The following is a 22,569-nucleotide window of genomic DNA, read 5'->3' as shown; positions in this document are numbered from 1 at the left end:
AACTCATTGCACGTCGTAAAAGAGGCCACGCCTCCTCGCCCCCTAACTCTGTGACGGCAATAGCTCTAAATCCACAGATTCCGTCATCTATAACATCATCCAATCAAACAAGTACGGCGGAAGAATATATGGAATGTAATTTGGCCACGGAAAAAGTGAAAAATCACGAACTACTGAACCATCTGAAAAAATAACAGTATATTAGTATCATTCAATTGATCTAAAACATATATGATTATAGGAAAGGAAATATGTTTTAGATCAATTGAATGATATTAATATACTGTTATTTTTTCAGATGGTTCAGCAGGTCATGATTTTTCACTTTTTCCGTGGCCAAATCACATTTCGTATATTCTTCCGCCGTACCTGTTTGATTGGATTGATGTTATAGGTGACGGAAACTGTGGATTTAGAACTATTACCGTCACAGATTTAGGGGGCGAGGAGGCATGGCCTCTTTTACGATGTGCAATGAGTTTGGAAATGGAAATGCATGGAGATCAATATGCTTGTGTGTATCTATCAGCAGAGTTGGTGGAGAATGCATGGCGTTAATAAACTTATACATATTCTTTGGGTGAACGCGAATCATTATGTTCAGCTTTTAATGAACGATGATTCATCTCCACTGTCGCCAGTCCAACAAAATTGGAGAGCAGCAGCTAACAATTTATGTAGAAATTTAGAGAGACAGTATCGCAACAGGATATCAATTTGGAGTAGACTGTGCGACGTACAACGACCACAACATAATAACACCGCCGAAGATGCAGTTAATTTATATACTCCATAGTACAATGTTGTGTAGCTTGCGCGTTGATTGTATTTATTGTACTGATTGTATTTAGTGTTTTCATTTTTTTAATTGTATTCATTGTAGTAATTGTATATTCGCCAGCCATCGCCATCCGTCTTCTCCACTTCAGTCGAGACTCCAGGTACTCCATTTCTTTGGTTTTCTTTAATTTTTCTTTAATTTGGTAGTGATTTCAATTGATGCCTCAGCCTCAGCCTAATCCAGTAAGGCAGTACAATAACCCTAATTTTTGTGGTTTCATTGATGATTCTCAATGCTTATGCTTGCTCCACAGTAATTGATGATTCGGATGTTGATGAAGAACAACAAATAGATGCAATTCAACTAGTACTCTTTAACTTTAATGGATTTATTTTGATTTACTTTTTCTTTATTGAAAAACTAACTTATAATTGTTTGATATTTCCTTTAGGATCTTGATGAAGTTGAAGAAGATTGATCAAAATTGATTGTAATTTGTAATGTTATGGAATATAAACTATGTTTCTCATTTTGTCTTTTATATTTGATTTTTAATTATGTATTTAGACATGTGTTTTTACGTTTTAGTAATTATTTTGTATTTGAATTTTATGGACTCGAACAACTGTTTGTAATGCAATAATAAGTTGCTTACTAAAATACAAAACAGACTCGCAAAAGGTTCAATTTTGACAAATCAAAGAGGCTTTGTATTAGACCCATTAAGGACCCTAGACCCGTCAGATCCGTAGGGTCTGGGATTGGGACTGAAAAATTTGGACCCTTAGGGTCCGGATCCGGGGCTGGATCCATAAAAAAAAGGGTCCAGGTCCGGGTCTGGCCAGACCCGCCCCATGACCATCCCTACCTTCGCTACATGCCCACCATAGCTGGGTATTAAACTGGTGTCAACAGGGCCCCCGGGCTGGGGTGATGTGATCAACCAGTCTATATTTGCGGACTGTGAGCGCCTCTTCCCCTGTGGAGCCGCATCCTCAACCTGGTTGACTCCTGTGTGATCAGAAGTGACCTCCGTGCCATACCCTCTAATTTTAAATTGACCGACATGCCCTTTGACGAGCGTCCAATCAACAGGATGCCCGACAGACTCATCTTGACCGACAGATTCTTCCCGACTGACAGACTCGTCGTAATCAGTATTATAATATGATAATATATTAAAATAAAATAATTTATTACAATATTTATTAAATAATAATAACTTAAAAAATAAATTAAATAAACAAAAGGAATTTCAAAATTAAAAAAAAAAAAATTACGAGTCGCACAAAAAGTGCGACTCGTAATTTTTTTTTTGTTTTTACATTAAAATAGCATTTACCTCAAGTTTTTGTTAATGACTACTCCTAGGTTCAATCGCACTTTAGCTCCGATTAATTTTATGTGTAGATTTTGTGTTTTTTGAAGTGATAAAAGTGTTATTGAGTGAGTTTAAAGTGTTTTATAGAAATTTTAAAATTTTTAAGTCCAAGGGCATTTTCATCATTTTATTAAATTAATTTAAAATAGGAGTGGCGATAAAATGGAAAGGATGGCGAAAAATAAAAATTGGGTGGAATGAATTCCTTCTCTGTATGAAAAACGCCCATATTTAAATTTGAACTAATTGAAGAAAATAGTTTCTCCATCCCTCTAAGTATAGATTTGTCAGTCATTGTTGGTTGCAAGTCCGGATCAAAGAGAAGGCTAAAAAGATAGATTATTGATAACGAGATCTATAAAATCTAGTCATATCCCATAATAGCGAGGAACACCGAAGATGATCCATAAGGTAATAACGGAAAATGATATATTTTTTGTTTGGATTTTAGCTTTTAGCTTGTTGGTTGATTAAACAGTAAAATAAGTATCTGGTAAATGGCTTTTAAGCCAGCTGATAAAGCTAGGTTTTAAACCAAAATAAAAAAGTTGCTTTACTTAGTTTTTTTGTTCACTTTTGACTTGTTGGCTTACTTTTTCTCTGATAAACAATCAATAAACAATACTTAAATTTACCAAACATCTCTATAAGCACTAGCTTTTTTAAATAGCTTAAAAAACAAACAGAAATAACCAATATTTCCAGCTGATCAAACAAGCTAACTAAAAATACAACTGCCAATTTCCAAACACAATATGAAGTCTAATTTACAAGCTAAGAATTCATGTAAATAAACAATAAAATTGATCTACTAGTTCATGTAGTCATAAGTTTACAAATAGGGAAGGAGTATAAAATTACTACTATCAAGTATCAACTAGTGAAAGATCATTAACTACATGCTGTGTACTAATATCTACAGACAATGCTGCAGCAAACAATAAAATCATAACATTACGTTCTGACACTGAAATTAATAGTCATATTAATAACATAAATTACATTAATAATATGATAATTAAATCCAGAACAGGCTGTATAATTCACTAATTACTCAGAAATTTGGAAGTAATACAAAAGAATTAGTCATCAAAAACAAAGAAGAACAACAGAAGAAGAAATCATAAACCCATAAATGAAGATCAAAAACCCAAAATAAAGAGCCCAATTTCTCTTAAACTTACCAAAATAACTGTCAGGAGGTTCTTGATAATGAATTTCAAAATCATCCCCATTAACAAAACTAGATTCATCCCCATTACCATTATTACTAAATCCTTCTGTTGGATCAATCAAATTGATAGAAATCATCTTAAGTTGTCTAAGTTTTTCGGTTGCAAGACCGAGTGTTAACTTATGACATCTTCTTTGGTACTTGAATCCATTGATGCATCTCAGAGTTTGAGCAACAGAGACATAGAAAATGAGATGAGAGAAAGAAAGGAAAGTGATTGGGATCCAACAATGGCGGCATTGAAGACGATTAGAAAGAGAAAGTGAAGTGAAAATAAGCGAAAGGAAGAGGAAAAAATGTTGAAAAAGCTTCCATAAATACTTTTTTTGAAGGTCTACAGCTCTTTTTTTCTCAAGGGTTTTTTCAAAATGGAGTTGGATAATGGTGTTTAAGGTTTGAATGGCTGTTTCTTTTGTGATTATTGTTGGTTGTGTTTGGGTATTTGAATGGGTTTCATAGTCCGCCATTGATGGATAAAAAGAAGAGCTTTAGAGTGAGATGAAATGAAAGAGATTAGGAGTTGAGAAGTGTGCTCATTTCATCTCTTCCTAGACTGTGAAATCTGAATAGGAGAGACATAGAGATGCTGCTGTCACCTTGTTTTTTTCGAAAGGTGAGTAGATTTATTATTATATCTAACGGTTAGAAAGTTGGAATCACCCCATTTGTGGGCTCACTTAGTCAACTTAAATCACCTGGCTTGGTTTGTAAATGCTTACCTGCTTAGTGTTTAAAACGTAATTTGATTATTGGTACTAATCGATGATAATAAAAATAATTTGTAGAGTAAATTTTATAAAATACTAAGAATGATAATAGATAGTTAGTATTTGGTAGAAATATATCTTGACAAGCTAAATGGTCATGATTATTTCTCCTTTAATAATCTTGGTTTCTTTATGAAATTCATTTCAATTTATTACCACTTGAAAATATAGTATTAGATGGTTATGAAAATTGTGAACATAGTAATTTTTTATGATCAAAGCTTTATGTTAATGGAAATGATATGACATATACATTATGAAAATTTACAGTAAAAATTATTCTCATTACCATCATTTGATACGGATTATCAAAGGGGTCATAACAATGGGTATGGCTATGTATAGAATGTCCAAGGGAGGCCAACAATAATAATGGGCATGTCATGTCATCCTCAAATTTACTAAACAATACAACATCTATTTCTATTTGATGTTTCTATTTTTCATTTTACGTCGTTCAATATTTTGTTATTTTAAAGAATATTTTCATTTATATTACATTTTTTGAACATAATTAGTCGTGAATGTGTGGGCACACATTGATGGATCGAATTAGAAATCAAGAGTTTAGAGACAAACTAGGGGTAGCTCCTATTTTTGAAAAAATGCACGAAAATATATTGAGGTGGTTTGGACTTGTGCAGAGAAAGACTTTCGCCGCCCCTATGAGGAGGGTAAAAAGCATTATAGTAGAGGCTAAGAGGAGTCGAGGAAAACCCAAAAGAACTTGGGATGAGCAAATAAAAGTTGACTTACACGAGTGAAATCTCTCTGAGAGCCTGACAAGGGATAGGGGTAGTTGGAAGTGCCATATCCATGTTTTAGACTACTATTGTCCTCTTAGATTACCTTTTGATGTTCTTGCCATCTTGGTTCTCTCGTTTCTTTATTAGTTTTTTGTTTTCTTTTTTTTGTAGTTGATTCTACTTATTTATTTTATCTATATGCGTTCATTTTATCTTTTCCATGTAGCTGCGTCACCTTGTCCTCTCGAGTCAGAAAACTCTTTTGGCCGCGTTCTCCTTTATGGGTATGAGTTGTCGCCATCCTTCCCTCCCCAGACCCTGTCCATAGTTTTTCTACGAGTGGGATACACTGGGTAGGATGATGATGATGATGATGAATTAGTCGTGAATAATGCTAAAGAAAAATTGTTTCTAAAAACCAACATTTTGGTCAACTGCAAATAAAGGGTCTACGTTTTAGTTATTTAATAAAAATGCAATCTTTTGTTCATTTTTGCAAAAAAAGATATTTCAGGTAATGCCAAGCTACAGTAACCGATTAACCCTAGTAATTAAGGGAAAGAGAAATTAATTTCTTAACCTAATAAACTCTTCACTTTCCCTATAAATCTTCATTCAATCTCTTACTCCACTTTCTCTATCTATATCTTCACTCTTCCTGTTCACTAAAGGCTCAAATAAGTGGTGTGGTTCTTCTTCTCGTGGGCAGTGTGCGAACTTAGGTAATGTTAAATGTAATCACAAATTGGAAGCGAAATTGAAATCAGTTTGTAAGCGAACAAACGCTGGAGAGAAATTCTATGCTTACCTAAATTGGCCAGTAAGACCACTAATTTTCTTCATATTTTAGTTGTTTTTCTTGTATAAAGTGTTAATTTTGTTTTTACTTTGTTATGTAGAATGGTGATCGTTTCAAAACAAAACAATTCAAGACAACCAATACAATAAAGCAAAAGTAGTACAAGTAGTACATTGTAATACAAGTAAGTTATCTCAACATAGCCAGTACATTAGCTAACTGATGCTTGAGTTGGTTGAGTTGATACTCGAGTGATTGAGCTTGTACCTGCAACCTAAACAATTCAATACAATTAAGACATCTTTATATACAAATAAGATGGTACATTATGTAAAATAATACGCTTACTTGGGATGTGGATGTTCTACCACCTCTGCACCCTGCATTTCCGGTTCTTCCCCCTGTGGACCATACGCATCTATGGATTGACCTTCAATTTCTACCTATTATTGTTGGCTAAGCTCATCTTTCTTGTACATGCTCAGAGTTTGTTGTTATAGAGGTTAATGCCTTTCTTGGTCTGCCCCGCTTTCGTGGAGGTTGTGGTGGTTCGTCGTTAACTAGCATCCTACCCTTGTTTGGACATTTTCATTTCTTGTGACCCTTAACCTTGCAAATACCATAAGTCATTTCCATACCGTGCCTACTCAGTCTTCCAACCTTTTTTTGATTTTCTTGAGGATCTTTCCTCCTATTCAAACAAGGTTCACCAAGCCCTATAATAGGTGGAGGTGTATCGAGGCTCTTCCATTGTGGAATAGAATTAGAGTTTGCCCGCATGTAGTTTTCCTTTTTCTATAAAGGATCAATGTAATCATCGAAAGTGTTACAAACTAAAGACATACAAGCAATATCATGTCGACATGAAATCCTTGTCAAATCCCACTTCCGACATGTGTAGGTCTTACTTTCTTAATTGACAGTCATAAAATCCTTATTAACAAGAACACTAAAGGCTTGTTTAATGATAGCCATTATTTCTTTAGCTGGCCAATGTGGTCTGGCCTTGAACACCTCTAAGAATTGATCTGCTATCCATCTAGATTTCATTTGTCTGTTCTTTTTCATGTTTCTTGAACAATTATGCTCACCATCAACTGATTTAACAACATACACAATTCTCCTTGAATCCCATCCACCATACTAATAGAATTTGCATCCTTACACATATTTCACAGTTTCGTTCTGTTTTCTATGATTATTACTAGAGGTTATTGCGAAATTACTTCCCTGTAATATCCTATTCTTTGCCACAACATTCTTAAAGCTTTGCCTAGAGGTGAACCTTTGCCCAAAAACCCATTAAAAGCACTTAAAATATGTATTATCTCCAATTAAAGGCCCTATTTTCCTTAATCTGCTCTCTACACGTAAAAAACTCTTCATCTAAACCTGCAGGTGTCTCAACATCATCTGAATTGTCCCTAGAATCAAACTTTAAAGTTCCTTCCCTAACATCATTTTCCAGATCTGTTTTTTTGTTGAGTTCCATGCATACCCAGAGCAACCTCTCTTTGTAGTCTTTCTAAAGAATTGACAAGTTTAGAAATTGTCCCTTTAAACTTGTGTCTTGCAGCTACAAACTCTTCATCACTAGATCCATCAACATCTTCTAACTCATCTACTAAATCAACATCCTTTAACTCGTCCTCTAATTTAGCATCTTCTAACTCATTTTCTAATTCAATATCCTCACTACTCACACTATCATAAAAGCCTACCTCATGATCCTCATCTTCTAAACTCCTATTATCAGATGCACTCCATTCTATAGATTTATCTACAAAATCTGAATGAATTTCAAGCTCAAGAGGGTGGTGAACAATAGTATTAAGCAATAATGCCCTTTTGGCAGTAGTGAGTGCTGGTAAATTGCTCCTAGGACTTCTCCTCTATGGTATATTACTAATTCTTCTAGGGGATAACATTTTGGGTTGAACGTTTAATTGATTACTGGGCTGGACCTTTATTGAATTATGGCTGACTATTATGTAGGGTTGCATTTTCAAGTGATCCTCTATTAAGATCAGTTACAGGGAGTGGTGGAATTAGATATTTATGAAGCATATATACCTTCACTGCCCTCACATGAATTACTGCATTATGTAACTAAACAACAACATTTTCCCCATCTATCTTCCTTATGCCATCCTTTAAAGCGTAATCCGGAAGCAAGTAAAAATGTCCTTGTATCCCTCTATATCCATTGCATTTATTAGCTAAATTCATCAAGTATCCAAGGACAAATCATTTGGATCTACTTCCATTATCCTACCAAAACCTCCAAACATAACTAATACAACCTTTGCCTTCCTTAAATTTACCCCCATGCCAAATTCAAATAGACACATTTTCGTTTATTGTGTTCACAATTACAATTAAATCCTGATTTCTAATGTGTTGAACCAAATTCCACCATAGAAAATGAAACCTAATTTCTAAGCAAAATTCAAACAATTATCAATAATGAGATATCAACTGCGAAAATTTAGAGTTAAAAACTTACTTTTATTTTGATGTTTTTTGGAAATGAAAGTTGCCTTAAAATTATTCTTGAACCGCCATTTAAGAATGTGGAAAGTTAGAAAATTTTGGGTTACAAAAGGTATTGCAGGTGAGTTTGTTAAAGAATGTAGAAGTAGAAGAAGAAGATGGTAACATTAATTTTTTTTTTTATCTAAAGTAATGACAACTATGACTTGGTTGGTATAGGAAATAAATGCTGATACCAGTTACAAGTAAAATATCTCTTTTTTTTGCAAAAATGAACATAAGGTTGTATTTTATTGATTAATTGAAACGTTGACCCTTTATTTGCAGATGGCCAAAAGTATAGCGTATTAGAATCAAGTTTTCCTAATACCCATGGTCTCCACATATTTTTCAACTCTATTTTAACATTTCTATAATACTAATAGTCGCCACTTGTTTCCTACTAAATTTAATTTAATAGTTTTAAATGTTTGTAATCTACATATTTTCCCACTAACTTTATTATATTTTTTAATGCTTATGGTCTCCACTTTTCCCCATTATATTTATTATTTAATAAAATAATATATGCACTTTCTAAAAGATTTAACTTTTCTTAATTTATATGTACATTAATTGTGAGTTCATCGAGCAGCTTAGATCAAGATCTTTACGGTAAGAGTCATCATCATCATCATCAACCCAATATCCCGTCTGTAAACAGGGTCTTGGTGAGGGATGATGACAGACACTCCATATCCGTCCTCCCTTTTAAAGAGAGGACTAGAGAAATGCAGTCAATTTTACCCCAAAAAGAAAAGGGCCATGCAAAAAGAGGAGTTGGAGTGACATGATTGCTTCAAGAGTAAAGCTACTTGCACAAAACACCATATATAGTAAACCAATTTGGAAACAAAATAATAAATACGATGGGTAAGAAGTCAAAAATGAACAGGTTAGCAGCAACTAGACATTAGGTAAGAAAGATAACTAATGAAACTATTAATCATCAGGAATATGAATCTTGATGGTAAGAGTGTTCATCAAAAATTATATCGTGGTATGATTGACTGTTTAATATATTCTGCTAGTCGTCCAAATATTATGTTTAATGTATGCCTTTGTGCTAGATTTTAAGCTAGCCTTAAAGAATCTCATCTCACAACTGTTAAAAGAATCTTTTGATATTTGCATGAAACCAAAGATTTTGGTTAATGCTATCCTAGTAGTAGTAATTTTGCCTACAAAGGATATTCGAATGCAAATTATGCAGGTTACAAGGTTGATAGAATAACTACTTTTGGATCATATAAAGTGTTGGGATCATCATTAATCTCATGGCATTGCAAGAAGCAAAATTTTGTAGCTCTATTAACTGCAGAGTTAGAAAATACATTGCAACTAGAGCATGTTGTTCTCAAATACTTTGGATTTTACAATAACTTCGTGATCTTGGTATTAATATCAAAGGTATACCATTAAAGTGTAATAATACAAGTATGATATGCATATCTGAAAATCCAATTTAACATTCACGTACAAAACATATTGAAGTAAACCATTATTTTACACATGATCATGTACAAAAAGGTAATGTTTCACTCTCTTTTGTTCATACTGAACATCAACTAGTTGATATATACTCCCTCCATCCCATTGAATTTGCATCGTTTTTCATTTTGCTCTGTGCCACTTAATTTGCATCATTTCTATTTTTGGACAAATGCCCACCACTTTCTTTTAATCTCATCCATACATTTTAACTCTATTTTAATTTCATCCACATAATTCATTATCTCTCTTCATTTATTACCATTTTTTAACTTACCCTTAAACCTAAATTGTTTTGATTTATTCGTATTTCACTTGGTATGTTGAATGATAACGCATGAATTTACGGAAATTTATTATCTTACGTATCTTTTGTTTTCTTATTTAATTTGAGAATAAGAAATTAATGTCAATCTCTTAAATCAATATAATTTTATATATAAAAGATTAAAATATTAATGAAACTTCATATTTGAAGAATACTTAATATTCTCAAAGTAGGAGTCAGTCAACGAATTTTTCTTAAAAATAATATGGAACCTCAAAAATCTTTTAGATACATTCTTAGCACCCTACCAAATTCAATGTACTTTTTATCATCACTATACGTTGCATGAGAAATAATCTAGAAAATAAAAAAAAGAAAAAAATGATAAATTCAATACTGAATTTGGAGGGAAAGGTAAATATATCAATCTCATTGGAACAGCAAGAGTACAAACTACAATGTATATACCCACTAGACTTAGAATGTATGACACTAAACAGAAAGAAAGGGCCTCTTTTTCAGAGTTTTATTGCCTCAAACAAAGACATTACATCGCCTCAAAACTACAACAATACAAAATTTAGTTTCTACACAACACATGACATACTTCTTTTGCTATTTTCTATTAAATATACATAGTCCCCAAATTATGATCACCAACAAATGCTCACTTTTTAGACATCACAGTTTCTTGTACATCTACGAGATCACGAAGCGAATATTTATACATCACCAGATGTTTCACTGGCTTTCTCAAATAATATCAAAGCTTTAATCCCAAAAGATTACGGTGCTCACCTGCTTTTTGAAATTCAAAAATGCAGATGGAGCCTTGCTTGCAACACGCCCTCATTCAGCGGCGTTCATCGGAATAGGATCATGTACAACTTGAAAATCACCTGATGCCTCATCATTTCCAGCTTCTTCGTTTTGATCTCTTTTACCGTTTTGCATGGTCCATTCACCTTCTACTTGCTGCAAAACTACCGATTCCTGACACGGTTGCTTTGAAGGATTATTCATCATGTGAAGCAAAAGCTCTTCTGGTCTGAAGTTACTTCCAGAAGTTTCTGAATTATATTCCGACCTTTGAGTCTTCATGTTGTACATTGTATCAAGGAGGTGGAAGTACGGACATGTTTTTGAGTCAACATGTCTCGGCTTGTTGCTGTCTTTTACTCTCCTGTAGTACTTGTTTATGTTTTCCCATTTCTCCTTGCACCTTTTAGCATTCCGATCATATCCGAAGTTTTTCATTGCCATTGAAATTTCTTCCCACATAGCCCCCTTTGGTCCGAGTTTCTGATACTCCAACTCCATATTAGTTTTAATCTTGATCAAAACTTCAACTTCTTCCTTTGGCCACCGCGAAGAGGAATTTTCACCATTATCTTTCTCTTTCCTACACAAATTGCTAATATCTTGACTCGGGGTTTGTAGCAGTGGCTCAGAGATTTCAGGACACTTCCCCTGCTCGGAAACCTTCTGCAAGAATGCTAGTATGGCTGCGTCCTTAGCTGCTGATATCGACCTTTCTTGCATCAAAAGCTCCTGCTCTCTCTTGATTCTATCCATTTCCAGCCTCTTCCATGCCTCGTCTCTTGCTCGAGAATTAAGCTCATGTTTATCTATTGCTTCCAAGAACTTATTATGCAAAGCTTCTTGTTTTGCAAGCACAGATTTCATCAATACATTAAAGCAATCAACCCATTTTCTTTTTTTCATTCGAGTGCCTTCAGATTCACTTCCTGATGTGGACGCACTGGATGTTGAAACAGTAAAAGAATCCAAGTTTACCGATACAGGCAAGGACGTCTGAGGTATTCTTTGTGGGTGGCTAGAGATGGGAGTAGCAGCATATGGTGTAACATTCAAAGAAGTATTTTCTGGCTCAGATACCGAAGTTTCCAATGAAATCTGATGGTGATCTAGAGCTTCAAGCTGATCAAAAAATCGATACATCTTTTGTTTTGTCCGGGCATAGGAGGAACTTTTCACCCTCCTGTGGTACTTATATATGTTTTCAAATTTCTCTTTACATTTTTTAGCACTTCTGTGATAACCAAGCTCAGCCATTTTCCTGAAGAAAGGCAACAATCAAACTTTTATTTTCTGCAGAAAACTCTAATTTGAACTTTGGAACAACAAACAAAAGACAAAATTAACACCATTATAAGGAGGTCCATATTATATAAGGTAAAACAAACACCTTCATGATAATCAATATTTCAAAATCGAAAATTATATAGAAATAAGACAGATTTATTTTACAAACTAAAAACTAAGTAAAAGTGATTATACACAAAAGTCCTTTCATCCATCATTAATACCCAAATTGATTAAAACTCAAAAAAGCTACAAACTTAGTGTTATACATGGAGCAACAAGCGACAAACCGACTCTAAAATACACCTACAGCAGAAAGGGAAGAAAGGATATGAGTCATCGCAATAAGGTCTAGGTGTTGAATCAGATATCAATGGCAACGGTTATTTTGATAATTGTAAGTAGTTATTTCAATTCTGTTTTGCTAATAGCTATTTTGTAGGGAAGTTGTTAGGCCTTTAGGAGTCTTTAAATAGGGAGTTTGAAGTGGGGGATAGACAACAGATTAAATGTGTAAACAATAGCGAGGTTTCGCAAGGGAGCTGGGAGACTCAAAATTTCTATTTCTGTAATCATTCAACAAGAAATATACTGAGGAAATTCAGACATCGCCTCTCTCACCTTTCTTGATTGTTCTTGCCTTCAAACAGGGGATTGCCTTAACCGGATCAGCCATGTAACACTTAGACTTGGGGAATAATAAGTCAAAATTTTCATGAAATTGTTCCAGACAAAGGAATCAAATAAAACCCTTAAATCAACCATGAATAGAAGCTGTAAACATAATTCCGTCAACAATTAAATTTTAAAAAATAGCATTGAAGGCAAGAACATTACCTTAAGTATGCACTTCTTCGAGTGTAGATTCACAAGTACTCTACAAGATTCTAACAAAAAACCCTTTTTTTGTTAAAAAAGGGGAGTGATGATGAAATGAATTAAAAGAGATTTTTGGATATTCCTTTGAAAAAGAGTGTCTGATTTGGGTCTTTTAGTTCACGACACGGAGTTTAGCTTTCATTCTTCAGTCAATAGCACACATTTTACTATATTAAGGTGAACGGTTAGCATTTCATTTGCAAGCTTTTCCTCTGCAGGGACCTCATATATCAAGCGACACTCGAGTTGGGGGCTCTCTTCGATCGCTTCTTTCTCAGCATGAAGATATTGGTCTGCCTTCTTTCTCACCCTCCTAGACGTTGCCTTGGGCAGGAATCATTGGGATGATGATGATGATGGTGAGTATTGACCAAGTGTCAGGTAGCGTAGGGCTCAATTTTATCAATTGGTATAAGAGCATGCATTTCTTGGTGATTAATTATGGTTTCTTGATTGGTATTGTTCAAAATGACTTTAATGAAGTTGAACATTGAGAAGTTTTACATAATCAAAATTTAAATTTGTGGCAAGTCAAGATAAAGGGTATTCTTGTTCAACATGGTGGGTAAAAGGCTTCTGATGGAGTTGATAAAATACCTAATGAAATGACAATGGCAAAATGAGAGGAAAGCGAGGCAAAGACACTAAGTGCAATTCAATTGTGTCTCACTAATGAAGTGCTAAGGAAGTTCTGAAGAAGAACACAACCAAGGGTATATGGGATAAGCTTGAATCCCTATACATGGCAAAAAGCGTGACTAATAGGTTGCTCTTTAAGAATAGGCTTTATGATCTTCGCTTAGCGGAAGGTAACTCTTTTAAGTCTAATTTGGATGAATTTTGCACTATTGTCATGGATTTGCATAATATTGATGTTGTTGTTGATGAGGATTTAGCTATTTTCTTGTTATGTTATTTACCATCCTCTTATAAAATTTTTGTAAGAAATTGATGTATGGTAGAGAGAATCTTAGTTTTGATGATGTAAAAAATGCTTTGATTCAAAGAGATCTCATAAAAAAACAATTGACTAAAAGGCTTAACCAATCAAATGAAAGTTTGTTTCTAAGAAGAAGAATGAATGATAGATGTTCTTGTATTGGTGCTAAGAATAGGAGTAGGTATAAGTCTAAGACTTCCAACAAGGGTAAAACATGTCATATTGCAAGTTAAAGGGGCACATAAAGAAAGATTGTTGGAAATGGAAGCAAATGCAAAAGGAGAATGGCTCAAAAGATTCTAATCCGGAGATACAAGCTACGTGAATTATAGCGATGATGGGGTGCCTTGGTGGTAACACGTGGGTACAAGGGAGTGGATGAATGAATTCTTGATTCCGGTTGTTCTTTTCACATGACTCTTAATAGAAATTTCTATTCTATCTATGAAAGTGCATGGTGAAAATGTAAACTTGGGTAATAATGATACTTGCAAGGTGGTCGGAATTGGTAATGTTCTTATCAAGATGCATGATGGAACGATTAGGACTTTGTGTGATGAAAGACATGTTTTGAGGTTGAAAAAGAACCTTTTCTCTCTAGTTACATGTCAAGAATTGATAGGAAGGGGTGATATTGGAATTTAGTAATAAATAATATCTTAGTAATTAGTCAGTTGGGGGGAACAAAATGTAGGGATAAGTAGTATAAATAGAGGGGAAGAGGAGGGAATTAGTCATTGATTGGGATAATGGTTTTAAGAGGAGTTTAATACTCTTTAGGAGAAAACAAGCCTCTCGAATGCTTGTATACTATATTTTATAATCGTTTTTAATTACAATCGTTCTTCATTATACAATTACATTTACACACAGTCTTTTACATTTTTTTCATCCAATTTGTTCATTCATACTGTTTTGTTCCTCTACCATTACTAATGTCTTCCTATGGCCGATCTAGTTCATAACAATGGTATTAGAGCCGACTAGGAGGGGTGGCCTACGGAGTGGTGACCTGGGTTAAGCCAGTCGTGACCAACGTAGCCATGACCATTGAGGATCCAATTTGGAGTGATGGCCTGGGTTAAGCTAGCCGTTACCAACGAGGACGTTGGAGCTTACGGAGGTTTGAATGTCATGGAATAGATTTGAGAACGTTATAAGGTTATGGGATTTTGTCCCACATCGATTGTATGGGCAACTAATGTGGGGTGTATAGAGTAATTGGGCTCTTTCACCTACTAGGCTAGTCTTTTGGGTGAACTCTCTTATTTATTTATAACAATGCGGGGTCCCCTGTACACTAGCTGGCTGGAAATGGATAGCACTAAGCCATTAATTAATCATACCCTTTTTTTACTTTTGCACAACTCCCAAATAGTTTAATTCTTCTTATGCTACCAGCCTACCACAGCCTTTAATGGCCCTTACATGTTCACCTTCCACTATGTCTGTCTATTGAACAAAACCAGTAACATGCAGCTAGTCCGGCATAAACACCCACATAGAAGCAGCAGATCCAACCACCTCTCCCAGTCAGTGAAGAAACTTTGTCATGTCTTCCAACAATGGTCTCCCTGCAACCCCACTCGTCGATGTTTCTACTCTTCTTCAGATTTTCTCTCTTCATCTTCTACTTTCGTTCTCCGCCACATTTCAGAACTTTGTTCCTGAACTGAAGCTCCACCTATGTTTCCATGGAACCAAGACTGCATTCCTGGCAGACCAGGGCCACCTCCAGACCCGCAGCTCACTGTACAGTCGACTCCCTCTTTCTAAGCTTCTCTGTAGCCTTTTCGAACATCTCCTTCACGCTTTCTCCAAAGAGCCAATACAATCACCTCCACCATAGAGCGCCTGCGCCACTTGACAACCAGTAGATTTGTTCCTCTTCTTCAAAATTTTCCTTTGTCGCGCTCTTCTTCTCTTCTGTCTTATTTTCATTTTCCAAAACCCTAAGTACTCATCTGCATCTGATTTTCCCATCAAAAACCGACTGAGATTGAACGCCGACTCGCTTTTATCATTGGCAATTATTTCCAGAAAATTTCGTTGGAACTGAGGTTTCTCAACTGAAATTTCTTTTACTCTTTTGAAATTTTTTGTTAATATCCTCAAAAGCTTTTCCGCTTAAATGAGTTCATACTCATCTTCCTTAATCTCATTTGATTTATCAATCTCTGCTATATGGATTTGCTTTGGCCAAGGAAAAGCCAACTCGACTTAAAGGTTCTGGAAAGTTGTTGCTCGCCTTTTTTCTTTGCTCTTGTGTTTTAGGTTATTATGCTTGTAACTAAGGCATATGTATTATAAATAAATAACATAGATTAGACATAATTAGTTTTCATACCCTCATCCTCTCTAGATTAATTAGAGTAATCTCTCTCTCTAAAAACACATTTTTCCCAATTGTGATCATTCCTCCATTGTAGCACCTTCAAGCTCTTTTGGAATTTCTTAATTGATAATAAAGACATCTCGGTTAGCCATGGACGTAGCACAATTAAGGGTGAACCGTTAAATCGTTGTGTGTGCTTTTGATTGATCGTTATTGCTTTGAATTGTTGAAACTTAATCAGCATTTTATCTGTTTTTGGATCACAAGTATTCAAGCCAATCTTGAAGCACTAATGATTGATCCTAGGTAGTGTAGGGCTCAATTTCAACGTGAAGGGAGGGAGGCACTGGGAGAGGAGCAATAGTATTTGAACACTCTCATTTGCATAATTTATAAACATTCATTAATATTCATTACAGAAATAACAGCTAAATTATGAATAAACCATTGACATAAATTCAAGCTTGAAATCATTATTTATCCATAAACACACACCTAGAATATTAAATCAACAAACAACCACACATAAACTTTCTGAAACCTTGTGAACAGTCCAATACCATCCACAAATAAACCAAACAAATTTCACCAATAGATAAACACATGAAAAAGCACCAAATGCATAAACCAAATAATAAAACCATTAAAAATAATCTCATCCATAATTCTAAACATAAAAACGTTATAATCTAAAACCAATCAACAGAACAACTCGAAGAAAAGGGGGACAAGGGGTTTTCAAATGTCATTCAGCTGAAAATCATACCTAGAAACTTCATCCCAAAGATGAGCTTTAGACCCAGAATCTTTAAATGCAGTATCCATTTCTGACCTTATTTCAAGTAAAGAAATGGTTTCATGTTTTGGCCATCTGTTAGCCGGTGAATTTCTTTCAGCAACAGAAACACCATAGTCTTCTTTATTTTCTTCATTTTTTCCCTCTTCAACTGCTTTTTCCAATATTATTGACTTACCCACTTCATTTTCCCGCCTCTGTAATGAAATTTCATGCATTTCTGAATTTTCCAGCATCTGAATTTACAGCCCAGAAAGGTGGAAACCTTTTTTTTATGGTGGGTATTTGTGAAAATGGATAAAAGTTTATTTTTTTGAAGGGTTTTTGGGTAGGTATTACTAGGTATTGATTTTTTTTATTTTTTATTTTTAGTTTTTAATGGCTGAGTTGAATTTTTTTAGAAAAAAAAAATGGAGGTAGATCGTGAATTAGGGTTTTTCAAGTCTAGAAGTCTATAAAAAATGAAAATAGGTGGAGAAAATAAAGGGGATGATTTACCAAACTGTAGTAAGTGAAGGTCTAAGATGGATGTAAAACTTGTGTTAGTACTATGTGAGGCTAATATTGACTTGTAAAAATTTTGGTTTTGTGGGACCAACAAAGGAAAAATACAGGTAAGATTAGTCAAACATGTGGGCTTGAAAATAAAAAATAAAGTAGGATTATTGTGCTGTAATTGAAATGAAATGTGAAAAGATAATTCTCACATAGTGGATGGATAAGCATTTGTAATAAACAAGTTGGGATACAAGTTACAAGTAATACAAATTGCATTCTATTTTCAATACAATCAAACAATATACTCCTTCTATTTGCTTTATACACTTTATCTAATTCACTTATTCAATTTTTAATATTTTTAATTATGCATAATTATAAATTATAGAAAGTTGATATGAATAATCCTTGCATTGAGACGAATCAAACAATATCTCACTTAATTATGTTTTAACTTATAGATTAACCTTAAAATTACAAATTAAGAATAAGAAATGAATAGTACTCAAAAAGTAAATAAGACACTTGTGGTGAACAGAAGGGAGTATATAATTAAATTATTGCAAAATTTCAAATGAACACATTTGAAGAGGCATGTCAATGGAAGACAATCATCAAATGAGAAGTTGTTATATGTCATGTTGATTGATTTTTATTTAGTTGGTGAAAATGATAAATGAGTAAATTGAAACATATAACAATAAATAAATACGAAAATAAGTAAAATATTTTAATTCTATTAACATGAGAAATAAGGTTAAAAGATTATATAAACAATTAAGCCAATATAGAAATTGAGTTTACTAGCACGACTCTTAGCACTAATAATTTGAATTTATTATTTACACGGGTACTCAAATGATAAACTAATTACATGATAATTGATTAATAACCAAGGATTTATATTCATAATTACAAGTATATAGTTTAATTTAATCATTCGTGAGTAATTTTTTTGTTAAGTGAATATTTATCTAAGTGTCATTTGATCATTAAACCATTAGTTGAGATGTAGTAAATTAGTTAGCCTATTAATTGGCTCTAATTTTTTAGATATATAATAAAAAGATTATCAATAGTTTATATTATGTGATTATTTTGAGTTGACCAAAAATATATTAAATACATTAAAAAGGTAATATTGTAATTTTAAAATTACAGATTTTAATTATAATCTATCTATATATACAATATATTTGAATATACTTGTTTATCAAATAATAAATTTTGTAATAAATTGATAGATTATTTTGTATCAGTAAAAAGTAAGAAACGCATAAAATGCTCATTGTTGAAAAAAATAAATAAAAAAATTAAATGTAGAAAAGTATTGAAACTTATGAAGTAAAATTTGTTTGTGTTCATATTATTTATATAAAAGTACAAACGAGAGTGTAGACTTTTGACTACAAATTATGGACGGTGCACGTAAATGGGGAAATTTGACTCAAGTGGAAATGTTGGGTAATATGAAAGTAAATAAAATTGGTATTACATTTAAATTGAATCGAAAAAAATACTTGTATGATTTGATGGTCAAATCTCTAGAAACCAAATTGGAATTGTAGTATATATATTGAACTACAAATATAATTGAAACTTGTTTTAACTTGTTTCATATTAATAATATGATTTTTCACTCGAAATAAAACTATGCTTTATTCACTTTAAATTTTACCTATTACTTCTTCCGTTCTTTTTTATCTTTTACTTTGGGTTTTTCACACGTATTAAGGAAGATAGAATCTTTGGGTTATAATGGGTATTATTTTAATTAAATAGTAGTGTGAAGTAATGATTGTATTGGAAGTATGAAGTTGTAGTGGGTATTATGTTAATTAAATAATAGTGTGAAGTAATGATTGTATTGAAAATATGAGAGAGAAAATAATTATAAATAAAAGAAAAGGGGTACATTAAAAGAAAAGGTGGTTTTAAGGGGTAAAAGTGGGATAAAAACTTTCTAAAAATAAAAAGTATCCTAAAGTGGAAGAACTTTTAAAACTACCCGTTATAGTAATGTGGAAGATCAAAAAAGAACGGAGAGAGTACTATAATACTTAGTAAAATTAAGTACAAACGAATAAAAATAAATTCCATCAAGTAATATAAGTTTAATTCAACACAACAAATCTCAATTTAATAAAATAAATTTAGTTTAACAAAAAAAGAGAGACGAAAGTTAATCAACTTAAAATTTTATATTATCTTAAAATTTATACTAAAATATTAAATCTGAATAACGTTATGATTCTTACAATTTTACTAAAAATTTGAAGCAAATAATATCCAAACCAATGATATATGATTTGTTGTGCGAAAAGCAGAAGTTTGATGATGATCATATATCAATAAAGAGATAAATAATAAAGTTGTAATCAACATTTTAAAGAGTGAAAAACACAAAGATATACACTTCATACATCCATCATGCTCAGAGATTAATTTTTACTATAATATGAAGAACATAATTCAAGAAGAAAGTGAGTATTAAAACTCTAGCTTTCAAAATAATGTATTCTCTCCGGTGTATCAAAAGCCTAGGCTAGACTCTCTTTAAAATAACTAGTTATGGGCCCACGTGGGCTACACACGTGGTCCCTCAAGTTACACTTTTGAATTTGATGATAATAGTTTGCGAGATTCGAGTTCTATGAAAAAATAAATTATAAATTAAACGATTGCAAAAAATAATCTTCAAACGTATTAGTTTAAAATTGCGTGGGCTACACAAAAAACAGCAGTAGATATACAACAGCTGATAACTCCAAACACCCAAACCAGCAGCAACAGATTCCAACTGCACACTACCCAATTTGCTCCATATTTCAGTCAGCACATCTACCCTCCATTAGTAGCAACCACACCCTTAAACACATCAACAAACCAAACCAAAACAACCACCAAAAAGAACCAACAAGCAACACTACCAGCAGACAACCCCCAACAAATGCACGAGGACAGCGACACACAACAACATTAACTCAATATGAGCAAATTAAGTTGTAATTACCAATTTTAAAAAAATTGAGCAAATCAAACAACAAGCAAGTTCTTGGATCCCCCAAGTTATACTATTGCGCTTGACGATAATAGTTTGCGTAAATCGAGATTCATGAAAAAAAACCAAAAAGAATAACAAGCAACACTACCAGCAGACAACCCCAACAGATGCATGAGGACAGCGACACACAACAACATCAACTCAATATGAGGAAATTAATTTGTAATTACTAATTTAAAAGAATTGAGCAAATTAAACAATAAGCAAGTTCTTGGATCCCTCAAGTTACACTATTGAGCTTGATGATAATAGTTTGTGTAAATCGAGTTCCATGAAAAACGCCAAAAAGATTGGATAAGGTTATAATCTAAACAAAAAAACATAAGAGGTCAAAATTCGAACTCTAAATCTCCCGAGTAAAAATTATGAATTAGATTACACTTTTTCCTAGGTAAGGTCATATGTTCGATTCTCATATAGTCCGCCTTTTTCTCTGAATGAACCTTATAATACAATGATAAAACAACGTGTCTTGTTTTTAACTCATAGAGTTTCTAAAACTAAAGATTCAAGGGAGGGAAAGAATTCTTCTGGTCATGCATTATTGCTTCCGCTAATACAAGAGTTCTCCACGTGTTCTTCATATACTATTAAGTTTCAGTGATATTAAGCAAGACAATATACATAATGATGGTATCTGCTCCATCTTTTTACAAGATCAAAATCCAATCTTGACAAGATTAGTAGAGGATATAACCTAATTACCCAGTGCCCTTTCTAGCTTGGAATTGTTACACAATAAACCTTTATTTCCCAAACTAATTGTAATATATAATATGTCCCATAAACTTTTCACCTTCCTATCTAATGAACTTGTCATCCTTATTTCTTAAGCAACATCATCCACTAAATGGCGCAATATATTCTTGTTTTATCCGAAGAATAATCAACCTTACTACTTCTTGAGCAACATCATGAATCAAATAATGCATTTTAATGAGCTCAAATTCATTATATAAATCCTATACACTACATCTTAAAAGAAAAATCTCCGACACAAAATAATTAGAAAAAAAAATATTAACCACATCTTCTATACTTAATCCTCCATTTTGGTACAACATATCCCCGCGATATCAGGAAACATGAGTTAACAAACATAATGATTTTCAATGAATAAAATCGTCAAATTATCCCAAAATTCTTGCCTGATGAAATCTAAAATTTGCAAGGCGGGGCTTAAGTGCAACATATGACATCGGCACTCTGAGCTATCTCCCTCTCTGTTGCTTATTTCAGTGTTTTGTACTTCTACTTACATCAAAAGTGTTTGTGGCTCAATGGATAGAGTATCTGCATGTACTTCTACTGAGCGCAAGTATCAATTGGGGGTTTCTTGACTGCGCGCATATCTCTTTACTCCCTCCTTGGAATCTTTAAGGAAAAATAAAACCCCCACCCGGACCCTGCCTTGTGCGGACATTTTTTTTTTTTGTACTTCTACTCATCACTGCTCAATAATTCACCTAAAAGTCAAAAACAAAAAACATTAATTATACCCACAAATTTCAAAAGTAGAGTAAAAAATCATGAGCAAATACCTCATCGCCAGGAACATTGGCCATATAACCCCAGAACATCACTGATCATGATAGGAATCTAAGGCACCTGACAACCCTTTACCATAGAGGAGGGCGTCATTGGGGTTATTAACACTTGACTCTAGTCAAGTTTGGATGGAGTGTTGGGTGTCGTTTCAGGTCGAGTAATAATTAGTTCCCTCTAACTCTGGATAATTATTGAGTTAGATATATCCTTACAAATGGGATTGAAGTGCAAATTTTAATTCACCGCAAGCGCACGGTGCACGTGTAGCAATACGGGTCAAACTCTGGAAAGCGAGTTAATCGATTCGTTCAGTTTATGATTACAAGATACAAACAAACAATATATCTAGGTTAAAGATTTAATACTATTATGAGCGATAATATAAAATGATGCAACTAAAACTA

The 22,569-nt window shown here is 33.4% G+C and overlaps 2 protein-coding genes across 2 annotated transcripts; both read right to left on the bottom strand.

Annotated features, from left to right (window-relative positions):
• Positions 1–1,646: 1,646 nt before the first annotated feature.
• Positions 1,647–3,986, bottom strand: LOC130820157 (uncharacterized). Its single transcript, XM_057685421.1, has 2 exons — positions 3,347–3,986; positions 1,647–1,917 (listed from the first exon to the last, which is right to left on the bottom strand). Exons 1-2 carry the CDS (start codon positions 3,861–3,863, stop codon positions 1,730–1,732), a joined length of 705 nt encoding a protein of 234 aa, XP_057541404.1. The 5' UTR covers positions 3,864–3,986; the 3' UTR covers positions 1,647–1,729.
• Positions 3,987–10,400: 6,414 nt separating this feature from the next.
• On the bottom strand, positions 10,401–17,737 carry LOC130820154 (trihelix transcription factor DF1-like). The gene is made up of 2 exons (XM_057685417.1): positions 17,026–17,737; positions 10,401–12,079 (listed from the first exon to the last, which is right to left on the bottom strand). The coding sequence occupies exons 1-2, from the start codon at positions 17,289–17,291 to the stop codon at positions 10,849–10,851; spliced, it is 1,497 nt and encodes a 498-aa protein (XP_057541400.1). The 5' UTR covers positions 17,292–17,737; the 3' UTR covers positions 10,401–10,848.
• Between the last annotated feature and the right edge of the window lie 4,832 nt (positions 17,738–22,569).

The sequence above is a fragment of the Amaranthus tricolor genome, chromosome 8 (genome assembly GCF_026212465.1).
Source record: "Amaranthus tricolor cultivar Red isolate AtriRed21 chromosome 8, ASM2621246v1, whole genome shotgun sequence".
Lineage (NCBI taxonomy): Eukaryota > Viridiplantae > Streptophyta > Magnoliopsida > Caryophyllales > Amaranthaceae > Amaranthus > Amaranthus tricolor.
The sequence above is the reverse complement of the archived record's forward strand: the minus strand, read 5'-3'. Positions and strand labels throughout refer to the sequence as shown.

Coding starts and splice junctions, on each gene's coding strand:
- LOC130820157 (XM_057685421.1), bottom strand. CDS start 3,863: ATGGCGGACTATGAAACCCATTCAAATACCCAAACACAACCAACAATA. Junction 1,918..3,346: donor ACCTCCTGACAGTTATTTTG/GTAAGTTTAAGA, acceptor CGAGTCTGTCAG/TCGGGAAGAATCTGTCGGTC.
- LOC130820154 (XM_057685417.1), bottom strand. CDS start 17,291: ATGCTGGAAAATTCAGAAATGCATGAAATTTCATTACAGAGGCGGGAA. Junction 12,080..17,025: donor CTTTGGGATGAAGTTTCTAG/GTATGATTTTCA, acceptor GCCTTTCTTCAG/GAAAATGGCTGAGCTTGGTT.